The sequence below is a fragment of the Balaenoptera musculus genome, chromosome 12, assembly GCF_009873245.2.
Source record: "Balaenoptera musculus isolate JJ_BM4_2016_0621 chromosome 12, mBalMus1.pri.v3, whole genome shotgun sequence".
NCBI classification, from domain to species: Eukaryota; Metazoa; Chordata; class Mammalia; order Artiodactyla; family Balaenopteridae; genus Balaenoptera; species Balaenoptera musculus.
This window is the reverse complement of record NC_045796.1, coordinates 21844935-21868179: the sequence shown is the minus strand read 5'-3', so window position 1 is coordinate 21868179 and position 23245 is coordinate 21844935. Positions and strand designations below refer to the sequence as shown.

The window sequence follows — 23245 nt, the reverse complement described above, 5'->3', positions numbered from 1 at the left end:
TTGTTACTGTGTATGTATAAAAATCTGATATGAACAGTTATTCATTTTTTTGCAAGTTAGGAAGGTTTTTATCTAACCAGGTCTTTTACTTACCAAATTGAAATGAACAGAAGGCAAAACATCTGTCTTGTTTTCTGTTGTCCTAATTCATATTTATTTGATTAGCCTGACCTTTTAAAGTAATTGTGTTGCTTCAATGTGGCACTCATAAGAAAATGAGATAGAGTCTTATTAAAGTGATATCCATATTTTAAATGATATCAATGTCTAAATCATTCAGTCTAATAATCTAGCTTTGCTTGCCTTCAATATTTCTCGTCATTAAAGAAAAATCCAAAGTTACTGAAATTCAAAACAAGTCAATTTTGTGCCTATTTAGTAACTCTGGGAAAAGGCACAATTGCTTGGAGGGATAAGAACTATTGGCTTAAAATAGGTAATAAGAGCTCTGATGTTTAATTATCCTTACTATAATTCTTGCCCTCCATACCAATGATAATGCTAGGAATTTGATGGAATATTTTTAAATGTTTGTTATGAGTCCCACTTATAGTATATTTCACATATAAGCAAGATACACCTTAAATAAACTTAAATTTGGTATCTCATTCTGTTTCATACATAATATCTGATTATTAGCAAAGCATTTTATCAGCACCTCTGAATGCTGAGCTGTACTTTATCATTTAGCTCCCTCACAGCTACCCATTAACTAAACCCTATACCTAACTATAATTTGCTTAAATAGTTCCATTTTGCCTCTATATTCTCTGATTTGTAAAGGTCAAGATGGACAAGGTAGGAGTTTAAATGACTGACAGGTTTTTAGTCTCAAAAATACTTTCTTCAAACAGATGACCTCACTTTTATGTTAAGACTCTTCTAACCCTGTTTATTTGGGTTTGTTTGAGGGCTTTTTTCCTTTTTTTGTTTTGCCTTAGTCTAGTGTTTGGGATCATGTAAATCTGTCTTTGTTGGACCGCTAATAAAATGTTACTTGGGATTTAGAACTCTTAAAGTACTTATTCATGTAAATACTTTGGCATGGTTTCAAAATTTTGATAGTTGTAGAAACTTCAGCAATGAATAATTTTTTTTAAGGTTTTCAACTTCAAGATGACTTTAGAAAATAAATATGAATCGTATTTTATTTCCCTGTTTACTTGAAGCATTTATAGGGAACAATGAGATGTCTGCATTTGATTGATATGACAAAATGAAGCCTGTAGCACTTCAAATAAAGATCTAGCCATGTGGAACATCTTTTGTTAAGGGGAGTGAGTTCTTTAATCACTGTTTCTTTACATTTACATCAATATCAGTATTATTTTTGCTTCATTCTTAGGGAAGATCTGAATAGACTTCTTAATTTTCAGCTAGGTGTTCAACTTCAATTTGCTTAAAGGCATATACAGGAAGTAAATTAATTTAAATTGGACCTCAAATTAGCCCACCTACAGAAATAGGCTCATACCTCCAATCCCACACACTCACCTCCCCCTGCCAAAAAAAAAACCTGGAAGAATATATATGAAAATATTAGTAGTGGTGATCTTAACAGTGATTTTGCCTTTAAGCATTTCTGTATAATTTTAACTATCTATAGTGAACATATCAGTTTTATTACCAAGAGGGAAAAAAAGACAAATTTTTTTTATAAAAAGAAAATTACTGTAAGCATTGGAAATAAATATTAAGCCAAATTTATTATATACCTATGAACCTGTATTAGTCGGCTAGGGTTGCCATAATAAATAAATACCACATATAGGATGGCTTAAACAACAGTAATTTATTTTCTCACAGTTCTGAAGGCTGAAAGCCCAAGGCGTCAGCAGGTTTGGCTTCTCTTGAGGCTTCTGTCCTTGGCTTGCAGATGGCCACCTTCTCACTGCATCCTTACATGGTCTTTCCTCCATATGCTTGCATCCGTGCTCTTCCTCTTCTTATAAGGACTCCAGTCATATTGGATTAAGGTCCCACTCTTATGACTTCATTTAACCTTAGTTACTTCTTTAAAATCTCCAAATACAATCATCACATTGGGGCTTAGGGCTTCAACATGTGAATTTGGCAGAAGACACGACTCAGCCCTTAACACCACCAATTCCTCAGTATTCTGAAACAAAATCCCCACCTCTGAATCACACGTGGAAATAAATTCAGTGTGAAGGGACGTCAATAGCAAAGTGCACTGGAGAGTTAAACCAGTTATGTGAGTAATTTAGGAAATTCTGGGCCAATTTTACATTTGCTTTCTCTGTGTGCTACAATTATAGAAACCTGATACATTCTAGTCTTAGATGTAACTGCATCAGGAAGCACTCTACTGCAAATCAGGTCACATTAGTTAGTGCTAGAGCCCAGCCCCATTTACAGGGCATCTGATGAACAGTTAGCTGAGGCAGTTCTACCATGATGCCATTTTGCGCCAAAGGAGTCCATTGAAGTGGCTGTCCATGTCCCAGGAGTTCAACCTGAAATTAAAAACATACACACAAATGTCTCCAAGTGTATCTCTGACTCCCTCACTTTATTGGGAAGGAGTGGTTCATATCTCTTAAAAAGCAGTGTGGACAGGAGATTCATTTTTTACTTTTATTTAGTGGATTACAAGCAGTTTTTAAATGAGTGTATACATCTGTCTTGCTCCCACATTCCTCTCAAAAGTGTGCAGGATTTGGGGAAGAATTGTGAAGATTGAATAGTGTCAGAGTAGAGAAAATTATTCTCAAACCAATCTGCACGACTAAGGCTGCCCAGTTCTCACACAGAATGTTTGAAGAAAGGCTCAGCTTCCTCATCCAGCCACCATTCCCCACCAGATGTTCCAATAACCTCCACTAATCAACAATACCTAAGTGTGATCAGTTATTACTGTAACTGTTCTATATTCTTAGTCTTATACAAAGTGAATTTAAATAAGTAGTTTTCTATATATCTATGGTTATTTTGAACCAGAAAACTTTGCTTATCATGTAGAGTAATACAAAAACAAAACCCATGAACTTTCAAATAACAGTATTAATGGCAGCCAAAGAGAACATAAATAAAATAAAAAGATAATGTCATGCCCAGGACACTAAGCTGTAATTAAACATCAGATCTGAACTCTTATCTCCTTTTCTGCCCGATCGGCCACAAGTGTTAGAAATGAAATATGGAAAAATGATGCAAGGAAAAGCATTTGGACAATTCATATCCCAGAACATTTTCAGTTTCTTAAAAATAATCTATAAAATATATGAAAGTGAACTCAGTGCCAGAGCTGATGGTTACAACTGTGAGATTAACCTTTAATTTTCCCCCAGTTTTTTGTGAACTTGAGATGGTAGGGCCATGACATCTCATAGTTATTCAGATGTGTTCTGGGGTGGGATGTCAGGGGAAGAATCTGGACTCCAGTTTTACGAAAAGAGTCATTTTGGATGCATGCAGTGAGCCTGAACAACATAGAATGACTGTGAAGAAGATATTTTAATTGATATGCATGGAGATAATGTAGCCGTTTTATAGGTTTGGTTTTCTGGGAAATGAAAGAAAATTTTCAAAGGTTTTTGCCAAACATTGCCATTGATGAAGTCCATTTTTAAATTACTCTTATGAGGTATAAGAGGAACACATATAAGGCTCACCCTGAAGTTAAAAGTCATGTCTTCATCAGGTTATTCTAGTCAGCAAGTTAAAGGAACAATAAAGACAAAATTCCCTCTTACCTCTGTTGCCCCCAGAGTAGCTTTGGGCTGACCAAGAAACAGCTGTCCTGATGTGGGCCATTTGAGAAACATGGCATAGACCAATTTGTTTTTAGGTTTGGATGTGTACCTGGTTAAATGGGAAAAAAAACATAGTAATATTTCTCGTTATTTATGGGTCAGCTCTAGAATTATTTTACAGAGATACTTCCATTCAGTAAATATTTACCAATGTTTTTATTAATAGAGTGAAGGAAAACTAGCCCGATGGTAGCATAAAAAGCACCCAGAAGGGTTCTGATCCCAATTCCCGTGTATGTGTGTGGAGTGGGGGAGAAGTTCACCACACCACCAAGCAATTCTCGGACACTAACTGGGTGTCCTACAATTCAACTCAATTCTGACACCATCTACCCAGAGATAGTGTCAGATTCCACAGGTTAAGGGTTTAGTCCTACAAGACTGCCCCCTCCCCAAATTCAGACACCAGTCACAAGTCCAGATTGTCACCTGGGCTTCTGACCCACAGGCTATAGATTGGAGCTTCCTACGACCCCCTCCTTGAGTTCAATTAATTTTCTAGAGCAGCTCACAGAATTCACAGAAACATTTTACTTCCTGGATTACAGGTCTATTATAAAAGGATATATCTCAGGAACAGCCAGATGGAAGAGATGCACAGGGCAAGGTATGTGGGAAGGGGCAGGGAGCTTCCATGCCCTCTCCAGGTGCCCCACTCTCCCTGTACCTCCACCAATCCAGAAGTTCTCTAAACCTCATCCTTGGGGTTTTTATGGAGGCTTCATTAGTCATTATTGATTAAATCAATGACCACTGATGATTGGTTCAACCTCCACCCTCTCACCCCTCCCTGGAGGCCATGGGTGGGACTGAAAGTTCCAACCCTCTAATAATATGGTCGGGTCTCCTGGCAACCAGCCCTCATCCTTTGGTAGTGTCCAAAATTACCTCACTGACATAACAAAAGACACCTTTATGGCTCTCATCGCTTAGGAAATTCCAAGAGTTTTAGGAGCGCTGTCCCAGAAACGGAAAAAGACCAAATATATATTTCTTATTATAAATCACAATTATCACAGCACCTCTCTTCCCCACTTCCCCAGTGCTAAAAGGAAGTTCTTGGAACAGAGATTTTTCTAGTACTGCGCTTCTTCATCAGACTTTTCTCATGGAGCTGGAAACAGGTGGGGGAACGTGAGCAAAGAGCGTAAGATGCAAGAATAGATGGCTTTCCACCTGATGATCAAATCTTCATATTCCTTCATTTAACAGGTATGTACCTGTCAATGCTGGGCCCAGTACTGTGCTTGGTGTTAGGGATACAATAGAAAACAAAACACACTTAGTTCTTGTTCTTGTAAAGTTTAGACTAGAGTGAGGAAGAGAGACATCAAATAATCACACAAATAATATAGAAGTGTGAATTTTGTATGAAAAGTATGAAAGAAGAGGAAATTGAAAGATTATAACAAAGGCATCTTTTTAGGTTATACCATTAGCAAGAAAATGACATTTAATCTGAGACTTAAAGGACGAATGTGAGCAAAAGGGAAAAGGTAAGAAGAGTAAGGTCTAGACAAAGAAAACAGAATCCATTCATTTTTTCACTCAATTATTTGACAAATATTTATTGACATCTTAAAATGCTCATCACTGTTTCAGAGCTGGAGACGTAGCATTGAACACAGTCCCTGTCCTCATGGAGCTTACATGTAGTGGAGAAAATTAGAATGAGCAAAAAAATATATGTCAGATGATGATTAAATGTTATGGAGAAAACTGAAGCCCAGTAAGAAGAATAGAGCATGCCAGTGTAAAAATTAATAAACAGGAAGCTCAATTAAAATAGAGTCAGGAGACCAGAGAGGGGAGCTCCCATGCCCTGCAACAATAGCAGAGCCCACAGAAAGTAGGAAGGCTCCTCTTATTTCCTGACAACAACTCAGCCAATGAAAAGCCATGGACTCTTCGTTTACTATAGCTTTCCCAACTTCCTTTTCCCCGCAGTAAGAGTTCTCCTTCCCTTGCTGTGCAGGGACTTGCATGTGGCTTGCCATGTTTGCAGACCCCAAATTACAATTCTTGCTGATCCCAAATAAACCCAGTTTTGCTGAAGAAATAACTGGCAGTCTATTTTAGGTCAACACTAGGTTGGCAAAAAGGGATCTAGGTGTTCTTTTAAATAAAATAGTCAAAAAAGAAAACTACCGACCGATATCACTGATGAACATAGATGCAAAAATCCTCAACAAAATACTAGCAAACAGAATACAACAGCGCATTAAAAGGATCATACACCATGATCAAGTGGGGTTTATCCCAGGAATGCAAGGATTCTTCAATATACGCAAATCAATCAATGTGATACACCATATTAACAAATTGAAGAATAAAAACCATATGATCATCTCAATAGATGCAGAGAAAGCTTTTGACAAAATTCAACACCCATTTATGATAAAAACCCTCCAGAAAGTAGGCATAGAAGGAACTTACCTCAACATAATAAAGACCATATATGACAAACCCACAGCCAACATCATCCTCAATGGTGAAAAACTGAAACCATTTCCACTAAGATCAGAAACAAGACAAGGTTGCCCACTCTCACCACTATTATTCAACATAGTTTTGGAACTTTTAGCCACAGCAATCAGAGAAAAAAAAGAAATAAAAGGAATCCAAATTGGAAAAGAAGAAGTAAAGCGGTTACTGTTTGCAGATGACATGATACTGTACATAGAGAATCCTAAAGATGCTACCAGAAAACTACTAGAGCTAATCAATGAATTTGGTAAAGCAGCAGGATACAAAATTAATGCACAGAAATCTCTTGCATTCCTATACACTAATGATGAAAAATCTGAAAGTGAAATTAAGAAAACACTCCCATTTACCATTGCAACAAAGAGAATAAAACACCTAGGAATAAACCTACCTAAGGAGACAAAAGACCTGTATGCCGAAAATTATAAGACACTGATGAAAGAAATTAAAGATGATACAAATAGATGGAGAGATATACCATGTTCTTGGATTGGAAGAATCAACATTGTGAAAATGACTATACTACCCAAAGCAATCTACAGATTCAGTGCAATCCCTATCAAACTACCACTGGCATTTTTCACAGAACTAGAATGAAAAATTTCACAATTTGTATGGAAACACAAAAAACCCCGAATAGCCAAAGCAATCTTAAGAAAAATGGAGCTGGAGGAATCAGGCTCCCAGACTTCAGACTATACTACAAAGCTACAGTAATCAAGACAGTATGGTACTGGCACAAAAACAGAAATATAGATCAATAGAACAGGATAGAAAGCCCAGAGGTAAACCCACGCACATATGGTCACCTTATCTTTTATAAAGGAGGCAAGAATATACAATGGAGAAAAGACAGCCTCTTCAATAAGTGGTGCTGGGAAAACTGGACAGCTACATGTAAAAGAATGAAATTAGAACACTCCCTAACAACATACACAATAATAAACTCAAAATGGAAAAAAGACCTAAATGTAAGGCCAGACACTATCAAACTCTTAGAGGAAAACATAGGCAGAACACTCTATGATATAAATCACAGCAAGATCCTTTTTGACCCACCTCCTAGAGAAATGGAAATAAAAACAAAAATAAACAAATGGGACGTAATGAAACTTCAAAGCTTTTGCACAGCAAACGAAACCATAAACAAGATGAAAAGACAACCCTCAGAATGGAAGAAAATATTTGCAAATGAAGCAACTGACAAAGGATTAATCTCCAAAATTTACAAGCAGCTCATGCAGCTCAATATCAAAAAAACAAACAACCCAATCCAAAGATGGGCAGAAGACCTAAACAGACATTTCTCCAAAGAAGATATATAGATTGCCAGCAAACACATGAAAGAATGCTCAACATCATTAATCATTAGAGAAATGCAAATCAAAACTACAATGCAATATCATCTCACACTGGTCAGAATGGCCATCATCAAAAAATCTACAAACAATAAATGCTGGAGAGGGTGTGGAGAAAAGGGAACCCTCTTGCACTGTTGGTGGGAATGTAAATTGATACAGCCACTATGGAGAACAGTGTGGAGGTTCCTTAAAAAACTAAAAATAGGACTACCATACGACCAAGCAATCCGACTACTGGGCATATACCCTGAGAAAACCATAATTCAAAAAGAGTCATGTACCACAATGTTCATTGCAGCTCTATTTACAATAGCCAGGACATGGAAGCAACCTAAGTGTCCATCAACAGATGAATGGATAAAGAAGATGTGGCACATATATACAATGGGATATTACTCAGCCATAAGAAGAAACAAAATTGAGTTATTTGTAGTGAGGTGGATGGACCTAGAGTCTGTCATACAGAGTGAAGTAAGTCAGAAAGAGAAAAACAAATACCGTATGCTAACACATATATATGGAATCTAAAAAAAAAAAAAGGTCATGAAGAACCTAGGGGCAAGACGGGAATAAAGACACAGACCTACTAGAGAATGGACTTGAGGACACGGGGAGGGGGAAGGGTAAGGTGGGACAAAGTGAGAGAGTGGTAGTGTATATATGGACATATATACACTACCAAATGTAAAATAGATAGCTAGTGGGAAGCAGTCGCATAGCACAGGGAGCTCAGCTCGGTGCTTTGTGACCAGCTAAAAGGGTGGGAGGGAGATGCAAGAGGGAATAGATATGGGGATATATGTATATGTATAATTGATTCACTTTGTTATAAAGCAGAAACTAACACACCATTGTAAAGCAATTATACTCCAATAAAAATGTTAAAAAAAAATGATCAGAGGATTGTTAGCGGATTCTTTGGCTCCTCTGTGTTTATACTAACCTCAAATTAAATATCTGTACATTCTGCCACATTAATTTAAATCTTCACTAAACTTACTTTGTTAAAAGGAATAGACAACTTGTTCTCAAGGTAAATCAGTGATGAAGAAAACAGAAAAAATCATAGACCTTCTGATTCTCTAGACTGATTCCTTACTGATTTGGAGACAAACTTCAAATTATAAAAAATTATTTTGAGCCATGTTAGAAATCATAATCACTCTCACATTTGGTAATCTGAAGCAGTTTTAATTTCTTAAACCAATGGCATTGCTGGAAATTACCTGACCCCTAAATTTTAAAATGTGTTCATTTATTCAAAAATTATCTATTTGTGACTACAATGTGCCTGGAACTCTTTTAAGTTCTGGGTGTACAGCAATAAAGAAGAAAGTCTACATGCAAAACAATAAAAAAATAAAAATAAATAGAATAGTCAAGGAAGACCTCTTTGAGGAGGTGGCATTGAGGAGGCCTGAAGGATGTGAGGGAGAACCACGTGACTAGAGGAAGAGAACAGCAAGCACAGACGTCCCAATGCAGCAGTATGCTTGGCCTGTTGATAGAACAGCAAGGAGGACAGAGTGGCTGAAGGAGAGGAAGTGAGGGATAGCATGATAGCCAGTGAGATCACAGAGACAACAAGGTGCTCGTTTTTATAGGACCTTATAAGCCTTTGTAAGTCCTGGATTTTTCTCTAAGACTGGAAGCCGCTGGGAGTGTCGTAACCTGACTTATTATTTAAAAGGTTTTGTAGCAGATAGATTAAAGGAGCACGGATGGAAATAGATCAGACAAGAAGCTACAGAAATAATCCAGGGGGGAAACGATGGAGACTAACAGGAAGAGGGTTGCCACAGAGAGGATAAGAAGTGGTCAGATTCCAGATATATTTCAAAGATATGACGAATTTACTGATGGACTGGCTGTGGGAAGAAAGATGTTTGCACTGTAGAGGTCATCAGTATGGCATTTAAAGCCCTGAAAATAGATGAGATCACCTGGGGAATTAAGATAAAGTATAGAAGTCCAAGGGCTGAGCCTCAGGGCACTTCAAGGTTTAGTGGTTGGGGACTTGAGGTGGAACCAGCAAAGGAGACTAAGAAGGAATGGCCAACAGGCACAGTGAAGACAGAGACAGCCATCACCTGGGGCAAATGCTGACAGTAAGCTCAGATGATAGGGACCGGGACTGACCCAGTGAGGGAGAGGTTCCTGTGGACCTGGATAACAGTGATTTTATAGAGTGTGGGGTGGAAGTCTGACCAGAGTGAGTTTAAGAGAAAAACTGGAGCAAGAAACTGGAGATAGCAAGTAAAAACCATTCTTTCAAGATGTTCTACTATAAAGGAAAGTAGAGAAATGGGAAAGTAGCTGGAGATCTAAGTAGGATGGAAAGAGTTCAAGATTAAAAAAAAACAAAACAGGTTTTTATGCTGATAGGAAAGGATCTAACAAAGAGGGGAAATTGAAGATGAGGAGCAAACGGGGAGAATTGCTAGAACAATATCCTTGAGTGGATAATCTGGGATGGGATCCAGGATACAGGGGTTGGCTTTAAAGCCAAAAGTGAGAGCATTTGACATTGTGTGTGTGTGTGTATTCCTAGTCACATTTAGCTGCACAGGCGCAGACATGGAATAAGTAGAGCTGAGTTTAATCAAAGCTGAGTTTTAATGAGTGTTGACATTGTGTGTGTGTGTATTTCTAGTCACATTTAGCTGCACAGGGGAAGACATGGAACAAGTAGAGCTGAGTTTAATCAAAGCTGAGTTTTAATGAGTACGACAGAGGGAGAGAGAGTTAAGGAGTTGAGGGTGGATGCACTGGAGTGATGCATAGAATCTGACCTGGATAAGGAAAAAGAGAAGACACGAGAGGGCTGAGGCAGGAGGAAGAGAAAAAGTGACAGAATCAAAGACGGCAGATCCCTTTGGAAGCTGAAGTGAGCTGAAATATAAGAGGTGGGAGTTAGACAATGGAATGCTTCAGACTGAGAGCATAGAAGGAGTACAGTTATTGGAAATGCAAGGTCTAAGGTACGACCAACAGAAGGGGAAAGGATCCCTAGAAGGGAGGAGGTACAGGAACTGAGGGGCCAGCAAATTAGAAGAGCTGTGAATATAGACATTAAAATCACTACGAATTATGTGAAGAGTAGTTCTGGGGACAGTGACAGTGAGCCAGGGCTAAAATGTCAAAGGATTTCAAGGGTAGCCCTGGGAGTCTAGATAGTTATCTAAAGATGCAGCAAGGAGGGGAAGCACACGCGATGAACCTGCGGGGAGAGAGCTCCTCTGGTGAGGCAGGGAGAGCAGGCCACTGGGCTCGGTGCAGTGGAGCCAGGCTATGGCTTTATAGGTCTTGCTAATAAGTAATTTGGCTTTTATCTTTACTTATTGAAAGAAAATGTAATGGAATAATGGTTAACCATTGTCAAATCCCAGATCAGACACCCTCATAGTCAAATATAAACACAGAAGCAAATTCTAAAACCCAAGTTAAACTAGCCTCTGTAAAATGAAAGATTGGTTCTGAGTTCTTACTGTGGCTTCTCCCAGACCCAGCATTCTAAAATTCTATAGTCAGTTGCTTCTGTGTAGACTGCCTTACTTTATTTTCTTCAGTGAACTGACAATTTGTTTTAAGTCGTAAGTTCAAGGAAGATTATTTAGGCTAATCTTTTGATATATACTTGATCAGGCTGTACTCGCTTTGGTGGCAACACAAGGTGAATTTTTAGAGCTTCACTAATACTACTCTTATTTATATATTTTAAGACCCCACATCAGTAACCACCATATTTGCAGAGTCTGACTCATTGGCCCATAGAACTTTCCAAAGCTCAGACAGAACCTGAGGCAAGGCTTTTAAAGGAGATACTAGTTAAAAGAAAAGTTAGCCAGTTAAGATAATTTTAAAGAAACTTCAGGTTTAGATTTATTAGAATAATAGGAACAAGGTACAAGATTTTTAATCAATTTAAATAATGCTGTTATTTTTGCAGATTTTTAATATTTTTTCTGCCCTTCCGCACCTCCTGCTAATTTGATGCGATGTAACACCTGCAAGAGTTAGAATTTACCCGACTAAACCAGAAGTCTCTTTTGGATTAACCACTCAGCATTTTTTTTTTCATTTTACTGAATGGCCTACAATTTTTGTAAGAGCTGAATATTTTTCCCTGAAATCTGTCCACTGTTTGGAGGAATCTAGAGATGATTTCAGCTCAATTTGATAAATAATGTGTTTTAAAATATGCTAATTTCTTCTAGAGTAAGTAAAGAAAGTGTTTTGTGTAGGTGGGCATTCATCCCATTTCCTTTTTTATTTTACTTTTCTCTTTACCTCTGAGAAATGTTAAATGCCTTCCTCTATCTAATAGTACTTACCATACATCTGGGGTGACAGTGTCATTCTGCGATCTCCAAGCATGAGTGTCATAGATGGCTTCTCCATTGACTTTTAGCCAGGTCCCCATTTGCCTTAATCTCTCCTCAAAAATTGCAGAAATGATGCCATCTTTTGTGGGCCCAATATTCATCAAAAGATTTCCTCCACATGAAACTGTTTCTACAAGTTGCTAAAAAATTAAGAATAAATATGGTTCTTAGAGAAAGAAAACAATTCCATCCTGAATGTGTTAACATGTGGTATTTATGGACTTCGACATATATATATATAGTCACTATCTAGGAGAACACACATAGAAAAAAGAGTAATGTCCTGTGTTATAGGCCACTGAGCTATACAATTTAGAAAAAATAATTCTCATACACCTACACTATTACAAGTGTTACCATAATGGTCACCAGACATTTTACTGTACCTTCACCAATTCTTCAATTGTAAGATAGTCAGAGATTCCAGCATTCCTCCTATAGCCCCAGGAAAACTGGTCTATTGTCATGCAGTTTTCCCATTTATGTGGCAAAAGATGTCCTGGGTTATAACGATCACTGCAGGTATAGTAGCCACCGTGCTTACAGATGCTACCAGCTCCCCAACGGTCATTGGTGACCACTGTGTCCCGAACTGGGCTGAAATGAAAAGGATGATTTTTTTTTTTTAAACAAAAAGTAAAAAATTTTTACATAAAAGCAGTGTCACTGAAAAGAGGTCTGACTGAAATCCACTCCTGGAAAATAACCATAGTGGAATATAATACAAAGCCCACGGTTTTGAAGTCAAATAGACCTGGGGAGATTGTAGTCCTGGCCTGTCACTTTCTAAGTTCCCTGTCCTACAGCAAGTTACCTAACTCTTCTGAATAATCAATTTCCTCATCTATTATTAGAACAGAACTAATTTATGTAAAACACCCAGCCCAGTGCCCAGCACACATAGCACTTATAAGAGTATTATACTATTATTTGAAGGTTCTCCTCCCTGCCCCCATATTGTGAATGATAGCTAAAATTGAATTTACAGTCAAGATATTCTTCACCTATGACTGAATAATCTCCTACATATATTCTAGCCTTTCTTTCTCTTACAATTGTGCCTAATATTGAAAAATCTCAGGAAAGTTGACTGTTATCATGGAATTCACTGTGGCATGAAATATCCCCACTACATTATTCATCGTAGCAGTTGGTACCTCCTGCACTTCTCCACTTAGAGGGGATCGTTTGGTTCACAAATTGAAGTGGAGGGCTCCCCATATTTCCTTTTGGAAGGAGTACCTAGAGAAACTTCAGTTACATATCAAGAGCTCTCCAGAGTTTTTGTATGTGCGCCCTTTGTGGGCCCAGAGAACACAAGCAGGACACTCCCTGACTTCTTAGCATGATACCAAGTACTTTCTAGTTACAAATATAAATTTGGTCCATATGGTGTAAGCCTTATAAAGGAGCTCAGTCAGAACTTCCTGTTCTAATGGGGTAGCTTGGAACATGCTAGAAAGCAAGAGGAGAGAACAGGGAGAGGTGAAATGCTGACGATGAGGGAAAAGAGGAGACAGACAAGGGTGACATTGTCTGAGCAGCAAAGATTATCAAATGTATGAGGATGAAAAGAAGCAATTAGAGGAATTGAAAAGCACATCATCAGAAACAGTGATGAATAAATAGAGTTGTCCCAGAATAGGAGATGAAAATGAGGACCCACAAAATTAATGTCTTCAAAGTTCTTGATCCTGTGATGTTTAGTCTGATTTCAAAATCGGACTATTGAGTTGTATTTGACTCCTGATTTGTAACTCTTGATTATTCTGAGTAAATATTGATATATCTAATGAGCATTATTTACAATGATTTCCTCCCCCATGCCACAAATGAGCCTGAAAGGACATATTTCAAGAAGCGAGGGAATTAAAATGTTATACATGTATTAGGAATGTTTAAGGTCACGACAGCAATCTAATAACACACACACCTCTCATTGTACAACCATGCTAGGAAGCCTGTGCTGTTCCAGTAGGTATCTGGGGCCCCTCCATCGCCATCTGACCACAGGACCTCGGGCTGATACTGGTTCACTAACTCGTAGAGCTCGGGCAGCATCTTAGACAGTGGATATTGTTGTTTCTGGAATGAGCTGGATTCATCCTCAAGGAAGAGCGGATGAAACCATTCAAAAAGGGAATAGTACAGTCCAAAGCGCAGGTCAGTCCTGGTCCTAATGGCTGCTGCAAGTTCCTTGACAATGTCCCTCTTTGGCCCCTCATCTACAGCATTCCAGTTCCACGAATGCTCTGAGCCCCACAAAGTGAAACCTGAAACATTATATTAAAAAGCTTGTAAGCATATCAATTCTGTTTTAGTAAATTTCCACATATACAAACACCAAAACAAATTACATAGGGGGAATTCCCTGGTGGTCCAATGGTTAGGACTCTGCGCTTTCACTGCCAAGGGCATGGGTTCGATCCCTGGTTGGGGAACTAAGACACCACAAGCTGCACAGTGCAGCCAAAAAAAAAACAAAAAGAAAGCTTTCAAATTACATAGGCAGTACACGTAATATATAAATCACTGTTTCTACAAACAACTGCTTTATGGCAATTTTTTTCCATAGTATACATTTTGCTTTCATACAAGAAACAAATGAGAATTTAAACAAAGTAGAACAAAGATTTTTAAAAGCAACTCTCAGAGTTCCCCATAAAGTCCGTATAGTCTGATCTATCTCCTGTATTCTCCCCCTTAGACTATAAGCTCCTTGAGGGACGGCATCAAGTCTGCAGTGTTCCCCGCTATATCCTCAGCCAACGGCTAGCACAGGGTCTAGCACAAAATCAGCAATCAACATTAGCGACCACAGCTAAGACAGGAACATCTTCCACATCTACCATGCTAAACAATGACTATTATTACTTACAGTGAAGATCCTGAGATGCACTCCTGCAAGATTCTTATTTGTCTTCTAAACCAAAAATTAAAGTATATTCCCTGGTTTTAGGATTATTTGTTTTATTATAGTATGATTCTTAGAACACTGGTGTCCATGTGTAGTAGTAAGTCTCCTTTACCCTCATTATTCATTTTACCAAGGTGGGGGTGGGGTACTAGTCCCCAGTAGTTCTGTACTTTGCAATGTACCCACCATTTGTAATCTCATCCTACTCTAAAATCATAAGCTTGGATGTCGTGCTTTAAATTACCTAAAAGTGAATTATCTACCAACTGAATAGGTAAGAAGAATGTCTGCCCTTACATAAGCACTTTGAAATAATTCATATTTTAAAAGGAATTTGCACTTAGATTGCTGGTTGTTCTATATAAAAACCATAGAAGCCCTATATAAACTGAAATACTTAAGAAATAATTAAAAAGCCTCAAAATGTTTAGTTGGCACCTAGGAACATAAATACATTGTTGCTGTCCCACTAAAATCTAAAAGAATCTTTGAGAACAGACATAAGTAAGGTGCTTTGGTGCAACACTTTACTCTTGTAAATTAGGACAAGACTAAGACGGACACACTCTGGATTCATTTTGAAGAAGCTTTTAAAAGAGCTCACACTGGTTCTAAAGATGTTTGTGGTAAGCTTCAAAGCATTGCTGATGATATTTAAAGTCTTATTCAAAATGTTTCAACTTGACAGACCCTAATGTCTGGCGGTGCTAAAACCACATGGGTTTTCGGTTCAGTAGCACCACCAGAAGCTCACACAGTGGTCTTCCCACCTAGCCAGGCTCAGCAGGGTCTCTCCCATAAGCATGAAAACTTCCAACAATATGAGTCTTAGAGAGTTGATAAATGTGGGCTACATCATCTGTCCTCACAATGTGATTAAGAGTTGTTTTGTTTTGTTTTTAAATAAGCCCACTATGTAATACTTTGTGCCATACAGCTTGGAGAAGTTCCTAGGCATCAGGAAATCAACATGTTCACAAGCAAATATGCTTTATAAATATCCATCTCAGCCTGAGAAACATCTATAGAAGAAAATCATTAAGCCACTAGAATGTGGCCAAAGGGAAAAATATTCTAAGATAATTCCTTATTTTGGGTTTTGGTTCTTCCCTTCTAATCCCCTACCCACCCCTGGAGAAAATAATGAGGCAAAATTTTTTATTCCAAGGCAAAGATGGTTATGCAAACAAATTGTCTAATTATTAACATGCTGTTGGAACAATAATAATTTGCTGATGCTTCCTTGATCTTATGGATACTGGAATGGTAATGGGTGGAATCTATCCTATTAGTGGAAGATCACTATGATGGTAATTTTATGTGTCAACTTGATTGGGCCACTGGGTGCCCAGATATTTGGTTAAACATCATTCGGGATATGTTCCTGAAGGTGTTTCTAGATGAAATTAACATTTGAATAGGTAGACTGAGTAAAGCAGATTGCCCTCCCCAAGTGGGTGGGCCTCATCTAATCCACTGAAGGCCTAAGCAGAATAAAAGGCTGATTAAGAAAGAATTCTTTTCTCTGCATGTCTTTGAGCTGAGACATCGGTCTTCTCCTGCCTTTGCACTCATACTTGGACAGGAACCTAAATCATCCACTCTCCTGGTTCTAAGGCCTTTGGACTCAGACTGGAACAATACAACTGGCTCTCTTGGGTCTAGACTTCTCAGCCTCCAGAGTTGCATGAGTCAATTTCTTATGATAAGCCTCTTTCTATATATTATACTGCCTATTCGTTCTGTTTCTCTGAAGAACCCTAATACAACCACTGTGTTTCCTTTACATATTCTTCCACCATCTCTGATATTTCTGGGCACCATTACAGCTCCATAATCCTGTTCCTTCCAGGTGACCTGTGTCATTTTCATCACTAGCAAACTGTCCTCAATTGGGCCATATAAGAGTTGGCCAAAAGCACAACCTTGTGTGTCAGTCATGATGCAAAACTACAGCAAAATAATCCCCTGGGTGCCTTCCCAGAATGCATTACAGAGGTAGAAAGAAAGGAAGAATGCAATTCCAAGTGTAAACTTTGACCTGCAACCCACTTCCCACTTCAAATAGCTTCAAATCAAATCTTGGATTACTTGGAAATTGTTAAATATGCATATAACATAATGTGATCAGTTTCCATTTTTTCTCTGTTATGTGGAGGGTATGATCTTTCTGCATACATAGTGCTTCTTAACTGGGTGGAACACATGGTCTCTGAAGTTGCAAGCAAATGTCAATAGCCACTTATGATAGCTCCTAAGAGAAAACTCTGATTTCATGTGGATGACCTTGCTTCAGTTTCTTGTTCCAAAAGAACTACTTTACATTTCATAACCACTGTGAGTTTTTGCAAATGTTGTACTTACCTTCATGATGTTTGGAAGTTAAGACAACATATTTGGCACCAGAAGCCTGTAAAATATCTGCCCACCGGTTTGCATCAAAAAATTTTGCTGTAAATAGTGGTCCAAAATCTGCATATGTGAAATCAGGAGGGTAATTATTTTTCATAAAGTCCACATAACTTGGTAACTTTTCCTTTTGCCAATACCACCTAAGGGGATGAAGGAAACAGCATATAAGCAGCATTCACATAAACATCTGAAATATAGTTATCCCTCAGTATCCATGCGCAATTAGTCCCAGGAGCCTCAGCAGATACCAAAATCTGTGGGTGCTCAAGTCCGTTATATAAAATGGCATAGTATTGGGTTGGCCAAAAGTTCATTCGTTTTTTTCTGTAAGATGGCTATAATATCACTTGTCTTTAACTTCATTCAAAACAATTTTGTTAGGTTGTATTGTGACAGCTGTCATATCAGCGTGCGTTAAAAAAAAAAACTTATCAAAATTGGTGAATTTTTGTGTAGACATTTTAATATTGAAGATGGAAGAAAAAAGTAACATTTTTGGTATATTATGCTTTATTATTTCAAGGAAGGTAAAAACATGACTGAAACACAAAAAAAGATTTGTGCAGTGTATGGAGAAGGTGCTGTGACTGATTGAACGTATCAAAAGTGGTTTTCGAAGTTTCATGCTGGAGATTTCTCGCTGGACGATGATCCACTCTCAGGTAGACCAGTTGAAGTTGATAGTGATCAAATCGAGACATTAGTTGAGAACAATCAACATTATACCACGCGGGAGATAGCCGACATACTCAAAATATCCACATCAAGCGTTGAAAATCATTTGCCCTTGGTTATGTTCATCGCTTTGATGTTTGGGTACCACATAGCGAAAAAAACCTTCTTGACCATATTTCCGCATGCAATTCTCTACTTAAACATAAAGAAAATGTTCCATTTTTAAAACAAATTGTGACGGGCGATGAAAAGTGGATACTGTACAATAATGTGGAATGGAAGAGATCGTGGGGCAAGTGAAATAAACCACCACCAACCACACCAAAGGCCAGTCTTCATTCAAAGAAGGTGATGTTGTGTATATGGTGGGATTGGAAGGGAGTCCTCTACTATGAGCTCCTGCCAGAACACCAAACGATTAATTCTAACAAGTACTGCTCCCAATTAGACCAACTGAAAGCAGCACTCGACTAAAAGCGTCTGGAATTAGTCAACAGAAAACTCGTAATCTTCCATCAGGATAACGCAAGACTACACGTTTCTTTAATGACCAGGCAAAAACTGTTACGGTTTGGCTGGGAAGTTCTGATTCATCTGCCATATTCACCAGACATTGCACCTCCAGATTTCCATTTATTTCAGTCTTTACAAAATTGTCTTAATGGAAAAAATTTTGATTCCCTGGAAGACTGTAAAAGGCACCTGGAACAGTTCTTTGCTCAAAAAGATAAAAAGTTTTGGGAAGATGGAATTATGAAGTTGCCTGAAAAATGGCAGAAGGTAGTGGAACAAAACAGTGAATATGTTGTTCAATAAAGTTCTTGGTAAAAATGAAAAATGTCTTTTATTTTTACTTAAAAACTGAAGGAACTTTTTGGCCAATACAGTCAGCCCTCCATATCCACAGTTTTGGCATCTGTGGATTCAAGCAACCGTGGATGAAAATTTCCATCTGAGGTTGGTTGAATCCAGAGACGTGAAATCCTCAAAAACAGAGGGCCAAGTGTATATTTATTGAAAAAAATCCACATAAAAGTGGACCAAACCTGTGTCGTTCAAGGGTCAACTGTAACTGCCCCAGCTCCCTTTACTAAATCCCCCTTACTCACATATTACCAAGATTCTCTTCCTCACTTCCCCATTTAGTTTGACTTCACCTTAAAGAAAGCTTATGTAAACTTCCATAGTTTTCCATCTAGCCCTCCGTGAACTCCACTCAGCTCATCAACCTGAACATTCTAGACAACACAGCCACCCATTTGCTTTTAATTCTTCACTTTTAAATTGCAACATGTAGTATCTTTACATAGTTAGTCCTTTGTAACATAAGTGATGCAGGCTTCAAAAGAAGACAGAGCACATAAAGCATAACACAAATGTATTATATTCACTAGCAGAGAACAAGTGGGGGAGGAGATGACAGTAAAATTAAGAAGATGCTGTTATTTTAATATATTGACTCAGCCTTCAAGGATTACTGGTTATATGCATGTTTTCTGAGCAATGGGGCCTAAACTGCCTAAGCAAAGCTTCAGGAGGAAAACAACATCGAAAACATAATTTTTAGATAAACATGGCAGTAATCTTATGCTCATGAAATAGATGCAAGCCCCATCTCTGACCCATCTTCTACTCTTCCTTCCACCACTCCTTTCATAAGAGTGTTTCTAAAGGATGAGTAAATTCATAATCAGCATTACATCCCCAAAGATGATCAGGAGGTTCATCCCACTGAGAAGCCTTCACTGAAGGACATAAGATGTCACAGGCACTATTCTTTACCTGCCCAAGAGTCAGATACATACTTTCCCAGTTTCCATCACACCTACCACATGGACAACTGACCCATGCTGGCCAATGGAACTTGAGGGGAAGCCAACTTGGGAGATTCTGGGAATGGTTTCCTCTCTAATAGAAAGAGATACAACTTGCCTTTGGACAAGGTTGTATGAAGTGACGCCTGTCCACCATCATGTGACCATGACAGGACAAGTCAACAGGCTGAGGATGACAGAAAGAGCTTAGGTCTTTGATTTCATCAATGAGCCAACTACCTCTAAATTTCTCATTATGTAGAGTAACAAACCCCTATTGTTAAACCTTTTATTTGGGTTTTCTGTACCTTGAAGTGAAAGTATCCTAATTGATCCATGATGCATTTTTACCTTTTAAATCGAACAACAAAAGAGAAACTGGGACAGTCAGAAAGTTAAAAGATAAGAGATTTCTATTTTTTCCTAGCACATCTGATTTGAACCTGCATTCTCTATTATAGTCTAGAGTCACTTCTCAAATTTCATACTAATAGAGATGAGAAGAGGCACTTACAGTAAACAGCCCATAATTTATATTTGGCTTCGAACTGCCATTAAGGACAGTGAGATATAGTCATCTCTACTGTTGATGGCTCCAGGTCAAATTGGGGTGGGGAGCAGAGATTTAGAGGGGACATAAAGGGAAACTATAGATAATTAAAGAATCTTCCACAGGGTTATTGCACTTCCAGACCATAAAAAATATACTCTGTTTTGTATGAGAATTATCTTTATTGTTCTAGGTCAAAACAAACAACTTTGTGTTCACTTGTAGAAAGTAAAAAGTTAACAATTACAAAGAATAAGATGACTCAAAACTAGCTGTTTTGCACAGAGCACTAGTTTCAATTAACAAACATCAAATCCTCTCCCAGCACCAAATGTATATTTACCGAATCTTCCCAGTTGAACAAAATGGCAAATTCAAGTATAATTTATTATATCTTAAGAGGAAAAAAATCTGTTAATTGATGTACCTTGCTAATCTGAAACATTTCAAAAATAAACTCAAAATGCCTCACAGCACAAAACTTGCAAAGAAAGATTTATAACATCCTGAAGCAAATATATTTGGTAATACAAGTTATGGGAAGAAAGAGTCCCTTGGTTTTTAAGTTGATTTCCAAAGAGCATATGAATAGTACTCCATAGTTTATACAGTTCTTTTACATCAACTGGCTTAAGTGAATAAGAAAAGTTACTGGTTGCAGAAAGTCAGTCTCTTTACACAAAATGGTACAATGTTTATAGCGTAACGTTAATACAATATATAGTTTATACTCTGTATTGTATCTGCCAACTAAAAATTGTCGCTTGCCATCTGGTTCTATAAGAATGAAGTCGCTAACCACTGAAGTCACTGACCTTCATCACACCCTGGAAGGAGTTCAGGGTGGAGATCAGGAATGAGGCGCTCTGTGCTCAGGGAAAAACTGGCAGAACAGGCCTTCAGGGAGTTAGATATTTTCAGGAGAAGATTTTATGAGCCCAAATTCTTGCATCTTCTCATATCTAGAAAAGCACTAAAATCACAAGGGAGACATCTGCTCCTGGTGACTAGCAGCACCCTTCTCGTGACCAGCAGTAACCTTCTGCCAGAATGCGTGCTTGATTGCACGTATCCCCCTTCGCCAGAATCACATATGTACTGATCTCTCCCCACCACCTCTTCAGAGCAGTTCCTCAGAGCTCTCTGAGAGGCTGTCTCCCAAGCTTCAGTCCTCATTTTGCCCCAAATAAAACTTAATTCACAACTCTCACATAGGGCATTTTTTTTCAGTTGACATATCTAACATATATTGTATATATTAAATATGTTGTACACTATGTATATAGTATAAAGCAGGTTTAAATACTCATTGTTTATTTTCTTATTTCACTAGGAATATATTATATATGTATACTATATATATATATATATATATATATATATAACATTTCTATCTTGAAGAACTTAAAATACCTGAGGTATTTAATCAGGAAAGTATGTGAGACACTTCAAAGTTGTAAGGGATTACATGCACATTTTTACATAGATCTCAAGGTAAAATCTAAAGAGCAATTTTTTGTGCAGCACTTTCCACATAGTGGTCTATTAATAATTGGGGTTTTTTAGGGTAAACATTCTAGAACTTTTTGTTTGTTTCTTGAACCACACGTGGTAACATTTTAACATTAAAGAGCCAGTGAACGCCCAAAGGAACAGAAGTCTCACATACCCATGAATTTATGTTTAAACCATACTTCATGGCAGAACAACTAAAAATTGACAGGTAGCAGCAGAACTGCGATGGAACAAGGTGTCTGATTCTCTAAGGACAAGGACGGCAGTTTAGGCCCAAGCTTCACAATATGACCCCACACAGTCGATTACTTTTCTGCTGTTTTAGTCATCCGGTGGCTACAGAGTGATAACTACAACTTGATAAGTGCAGCTATCAAGAAGCTGAGAAGCCAGAGTCACATCAGTTGTCTGACAACTCTTGCAGTCACACGGAAGAAAAATTCATTGTTCACCCAGCGCGAACCACTTACACAGTAAATTATTCGTTTAACACCCGGAAATGCTAAACACCGCTAAAACAGCGGGAGGTGAAACTGACTAGGGGGCAAAACAAACTAGCATAGGCTGCGATCTGGGTCGTGGCTGGAGGCCAGTGGGGTGCAAAGCGGGGTCAGAAGAGACGGAGGGAGGTGCGCTCACCAGAACCATTCGCTCCCGAAACTGGGCACGGAGAACACGCCCCAGTGGATGAAGATGCCGAACTTGGCCTGGTCGAACCAGGCGGGCAGCTGGCGGGCATCCAGGGACTCCCAGGTGGGGTCGAAGCGCGCGGCGCCGCCAACTGGACCCGGCGGCGGCGGCAGCAGCAGCAGCAGCGGGAGTACGAGCCCAGGCAGCTTCGGGGACCTCATGGCCCCGCGCCCGCCGTCCTGCCCGCACGCCCGCGGCCTCCTGATCCCTCGTCCTTCCGGGTCCCCGGCTAAGTACGAGCCGCCAAGGTCACCTGACCAAGCTGTCCTAAGAGAAAGGCACCCTCCTCGCTGGGATGGGAGTGGCCGCGGTCCCGGCGCCGGAGCAGAACGACCCCAGGAGGCCTGCATCGCTCACTTGCAAAACTAAGGACGCCAGTATTACCCCAAAGCCAGCCCTGAGGCTGCTCAGCTAAGCCTCCTAGTCAAACCGCTTGGGGGAGAAAAAAAGAGTCTGGTCCAGGGACCTGTGGGAGCACCTCTCCCCTCAACCGGCAGGACCCTTCTAGAAACCGCCGGAGAAGACGCGAGAGACCAGCCTGGGTGGAACCGTGGACCTGGATCCCAAGGCGGGAACCTCAGCCGCGTCATCCAGTCGCTCCCTGGCCGGTGGCACCGAAAAATCCAGATCCTTCTCAGCCTCTGCATTTTACACCCCGCTCCC

At 39.0% G+C, this 23245-nt stretch overlaps 1 protein-coding gene across 1 annotated transcript; it reads right to left on the bottom strand.

The window, feature by feature from the left end:
• Positions 1 to 1773: 1773 nt before the first annotated feature.
• Positions 1774 to 22947, bottom strand: FUCA2 (alpha-L-fucosidase 2). Its single transcript, XM_036872167.1, has 7 exons — positions 22532 to 22947; positions 17291 to 17478; positions 13943 to 14282; positions 12396 to 12606; positions 11959 to 12149; positions 3717 to 3825; positions 1774 to 2477 (listed from the first exon to the last, which is right to left on the bottom strand). The coding sequence occupies exons 1-7, from the start codon at positions 22930 to 22932 to the stop codon at positions 2337 to 2339; spliced, it is 1581 nt and encodes a 526-aa protein (XP_036728062.1). The 5' UTR covers positions 22933 to 22947; the 3' UTR covers positions 1774 to 2336.
• Positions 22948 to 23245: the final 298 nt, after the last annotated feature.